General features: G+C 43.9%; 1 protein-coding gene across 1 annotated transcript in view; it reads right to left on the bottom strand.

The window, feature by feature from the left end:
* LOC115125652 (plexin-A4-like) overlaps nt 1-5,000 on the bottom strand; it is a gene marked incomplete at its 3' end in the record, with an annotated part of 305,241 nt that overhangs the window by 188,629 nt on the left and 111,612 nt on the right. Inside the window, exon 10 of the mRNA XM_065017000.1 lies at nt 56-204. Within this exon, the coding sequence (XP_064873072.1) occupies nt 56-204 (149 nt within the window). The remainder of the gene's footprint in view (nt 1-55; nt 205-5,000) is intronic.

The following is a 5,000-nucleotide window of genomic DNA, read 5'->3' as shown; positions in this document are numbered from 1 at the left end:
TGCACGGGGTCTGTGGTCAGCCTGTGATTTGGAATGACCCTGACCGTGTACTCACTGTTCTGCGGGGATGTATCCCTCGCGGACGGGGGTACAGTCCACCTCGGCCACCCTGACGTTCCCCTGGATCTCACTGAAGTCCAGGCCCAGGTTCTCCCCCCGGATGGTTACTAGGGTGCCCTTCCCGAGGCCCCGCAGCGGAGTGATCTGGGCAAAAGAGAGACTTATTATTAACAACAATAGACTGATAGCTTAGCGCCGTGACGCCAACTTCCTACGAGTTTACTTTACCAGGTCATGTTGTCATTTGCAGCAACGACCTGACCTGGGGAACTGCTACAGGGGAGAGGAGATTCTGGATCCAATTGGTTATGATGGTGTTTAGCAGCGCTGCTGTTATTAGCCTTACAGTCAAAAACCTAGTGTCATAAATCTTTCTGAATGACACGGTGTTGATGATAACTATATTAATGACAGCAGCTGTCTGTCTCTCTATGCAGCCCAATTAGTCAGAAGGCCCATAATGCAGTGCGTTAAAGTCTCCACCACGCATTGAGCATGAAACCCCCTCTCCTTCACATGATGATAACTCTACAGTATATTCCTAATTCATCTGACTTTGGTGTAAAAGACAAGGGTCTGGGCTTCATCCCAAATGGCACCCTATTCCATATATAGTGCACTACTTTGGACCAGAGAGTAGCATTTGGGACGCAACCTTAATCTGGATCAGAAGCAGTACAGTGCTATCTCCGGGGCAGTGTGTAGGGTCTTAGTTAGAGGGCTTGTTAACCGGTCCTGATTAAAAACCCACTCAGCATGGCTGTCATGAGGAAGCTTCCCAATGGCGCACGATAACGCCAGCCAACGATATCTGCTGCCAGCCAATTAGATTAAACTATTCCCCGCGCTCGCCCCGTTTTGGCCGGGTGAGGTCATCACGCGAGCCGCGGCCAAGGCAATGCCCGGGCAGATCTCATATGAGGGATTAGGTGTGTGCAACCCAGTGTTTGGTTGTGTATGTGAGTGAGTGAGTGATTGAGTGAGTGAGTGAGTGAGTGAGTGAGTGAGTGAGTGAGTGAGTGAGTGAGTGAGTGAGTGAGTGAGTGAGTGAGTGAGAGAGAGAGAGAGAGAGAGAGAGAGAGAGAGAGAGATTGAACAGTCTACACACAGCATGACTAACTCATAAAGGAGAGTTGGTCTACACACAGCATGACTAACTCATAAAGGAGAGTTGGTCTACACACAGCATGACTAACTCATAAAGGAGAGTTGGTCTACGTGACTAACTCATAAAGGAGAGTTGGTCTACACACAGAGTGACTAACTCATAAAGGAGAGTTGGTCTACACACAGCATGACTAACTCATAAAGGAGAGTTGGTCTACGTGACTAACTCATAAAGGAGTGTTGGTCTACACACAGAGTGACTAACTCATAAAGGAGTGTTGGTCTACACACAGCATGACTAACTCATAAAGGAGAGTTGGTCTACGTGACTAACTCATAAAGGAGTGTTGGTCTACGTGACTAACTCATAAAGGAGAGTTCATCTACACACAGCATGGCTAACTCATAAAGGAGAGTTGGTCTACGTGACTAACTCATAAAGGAGAGTTGGTCTACACACAGCATGACTAACTCATAAAGGAGAGTTGGTCTACACACAGCATGACTAACTCATAAAGGAGAGTTGGTCTACGTGACTAACTCATAAAGGAGTGTTGGTCTACACACAGCATGACTAACTCATAAAGGAGAGTTGGTCTACACACAGCATGACTAACTCATAAAGGAGAGTTGGTCTACACACAGTATGACTAACTCATAAAGGAGAGTTGGTCTACACACAGCATGACTAACTCATAAAGGAGTGTTGGTCTACGTGACTAACTCATAAAGGAGTGTTGGTCTACACACAGCATGACTAACTCATAAAGGAGAGTTGGTCTACGTGACTAACTCATAAAGGAGTGTTGGTCTACACACAGCATGGCTAACTCATAAAGGAGAGTTGGTCTACGTGACTAACTCATAAAGGAGTGTTGGTCTACACACAGCATGACTAACTCATAAAGGAGAGTTGGTCTACACACAGCATGACTAACTCATAAAGGAGAGTTGGTCTACGTGACTAACTCATAAAGGAGAGTTGGTCTACGTGACTAACTCATAAAGGAGTGTTGGTCTACACACAGCATGACTAACTCATAAAGGAGAGTTGGTCTACGTGACTAACTCATAAAGGAGAGTTGGTCTACACACAGAGTGACTAACTCATAAAGGAGAGTTGGTCTACACACAGCATGACTAACTCATAAAGGAGAGTTGGTCTACGTGACTAACTCATAAAGGAGTGTTGGTCTACACACAGAGTGACTAACTCATAAAGGAGTGTTGGTCTACACACAGCATGACTAACTCATAAAGGAGAGTTGGTCTACGTGACTAACTCATAAAGGAGTGTTGGTCTACGTGACTAACTCATAAAGGAGAGTTCATCTACACACAGCATGGCTAACTCATAAAGGAGAGTGACTAACTCATAAAGGAGAGTTGGTCTACACACAGCATGACTAACTCATAAAGGAGAGTTGGTCTACACACAGCATGACTAACTCATAAAGGAGAGTTGGTCTACGTGACTAACTCATAAAGGAGTGTTGGTCTACACACAGCATGACTAACTCATAAAGGAGAGTTGGTCTACACACAGCATGACTAACAGTATGACTAACTCATAAAGGAGAGTTGGTCTACACACAGCATGACTAACTCATAAAGGAGAGTTGGTCTACACACGCATGACTAACTCATAAAGGAGTGTTGGTCTACACACAGCATGACTAACTCATAAAGGAGAGTTGGTCTACACACAGCACAGCATGACTAACTCATAAAGGAGAGTTGGTCTACGTGACTAACTCATAAAGGAGTGTTGGTCTACACACAGCATGACTAACTCATAAAGGAGAGTTGGTCTACACACAGCATGACTAACTCATAAAGGAGTGTTGGTCTACGTGACTAACTCATAAAGGAGTGTTGGTCTACACACAGCATGACTAACTCATAAAGGAGAGTTGGTCTACGTGACTAACTCATAAAGGAGTGTTGGTCTACACACAGCATGGCTAACTCATAAAGGAGAGTTGGTCTACGTGACTAACTCATAAAGGAGTGTTGGTCTAACTAACTCATAAAGGAGTGTTGGTCTACACACAGTATGACTAACTCATAAAGGAGAGTTGGTCTACACACAGCATGACTAACTCATAAAGGAGTGTTGGTCTACGTGACTAACTCATAAAGGAGTGTTGGTCTACACACAGCATGACTAACTCATAAAGGAGAGTTGGTCTACGTGACTAACTCATAAAGGAGTGTTGGTCTACACACAGCATGGCTAACTCATAAAGGAGAGTTGGTCTACGTGACTAACTCATAAAGGAGTGTTGGTCTACACACAGCATGACTAACTCATAAAGGAGAGTTGGTCTACGTGACTAACTCATAAAGGAGTGTTGGTCTACACACAGCATGACTAACTCATAAAGGAGAGTTGGTCTACACACAGCATGACTAACTCATAAAGGAGAGTTGGTCTACGTGACTAACTCATAAAGGAGAGTTGGTCTACGTGACTAACTCATAAAGGAGTGTTGGTCTACACACAGAGTGACTAACTCATAAAGGAGTGTTGGTCTACACACAGCATGACTAACTCATAAAGGAGAGTTGGTCTACGTGACTAACTCATAAAAAGTGTTGGAGTGACTAACTCATAAAGGAGAGTTCATCTACACACAGCATGGCTAACTCATAAAGGAGAGTTGGTCTACGTGACTAACTCATAAAGGAGAGTTGGTCTACACACAGCATGACTAACTCATAAAGGAGAGTTGGTCTACACACAGCATGACTAACTCATAAAGGAGAGTTGGTCTCGTGACTAACTCATAAAGGAGTGTTGGTCTACACACAGCATGACTAACTCATAAAGGAGAGTTGGTCTACACACAGCATGACTAACTCATAAAGGAGAGTTGGTCTACACACAGTATGACTAACTCATAAAGGAGAGTTGGTCTACACACAGCATGACTAACTCATAAAGGAGTGTTAAAGGAGTGTTGGTCTACACACAGCATGACTAACTCATAAAGGAGAGTTGGTCTACGTGACTAACTCATAAAGGAGTGTTGGTCTACACACAGCATGACTAACTCATAAAGGAGAGTTGGTCTACACACGTGACTAACTCATAAAGGAGTGTTGGTCTACACACAGCATGACTAACTCATAAAAGGAGAGTCTACACACAGCATGACTAACTCATAAAGGAGAGTTGGTCTACACTAACTCATAAAGGAGAGTTGGTCTAACTAACTCATAAAGGAGTGTTGGTCTACACACAGCATGACTAACTCTAACTCTAACTCATAAAGGAGAGTTGGTCTACACACAGCTAACTCATAAAGGAGAGTTGGTCTACACACAGCATGACTAACTCATAAAGGAGACTAACTCATGGTCTACACACAGAGTGACTAACTCATAAAAAGGAGAGTTGGTCTACACACAGCATGACTAACTCACAGCATGCTACTCATAAAGGAGAGTTGGTCTACACACAGCATGACTAACTCATAAAGGAGAGTTGGTCTACACACAGCATGACTAACTCATAAAGGAGAGTTGGTCTACACACAGCATGACTAACTCATAAAGGAGAGTTGGTCTACACACAGCATGACTAACTCATAAAGGAGAGTTGGTCTACACACAGCATGACTAACTCATAAAGGAGAGTTGGTCTACACACACGTGACTAACTCATAAAGGAGTGTTGGTCTACACACAGCATGACTAACTCATAAAGGAGAGTTGGTCTACGTGACTAACTCATAAAGGAGTGTTGGTCTACACACAGCATGGCTAACTCATAAAGGAGAGTTGGTCTACGTGACTAACTCATAAAGGAGTGTTGGTCTACACACAGC

This window comes from Oncorhynchus nerka, unplaced genomic scaffold (genome assembly GCF_034236695.1).
Source record: "Oncorhynchus nerka isolate Pitt River unplaced genomic scaffold, Oner_Uvic_2.0 unplaced_scaffold_690, whole genome shotgun sequence".
Lineage (NCBI taxonomy): Eukaryota > Metazoa > Chordata > Actinopteri > Salmoniformes > Salmonidae > Oncorhynchus > Oncorhynchus nerka.
This window is presented reverse-complemented; position numbering and strand designations above follow the sequence as displayed.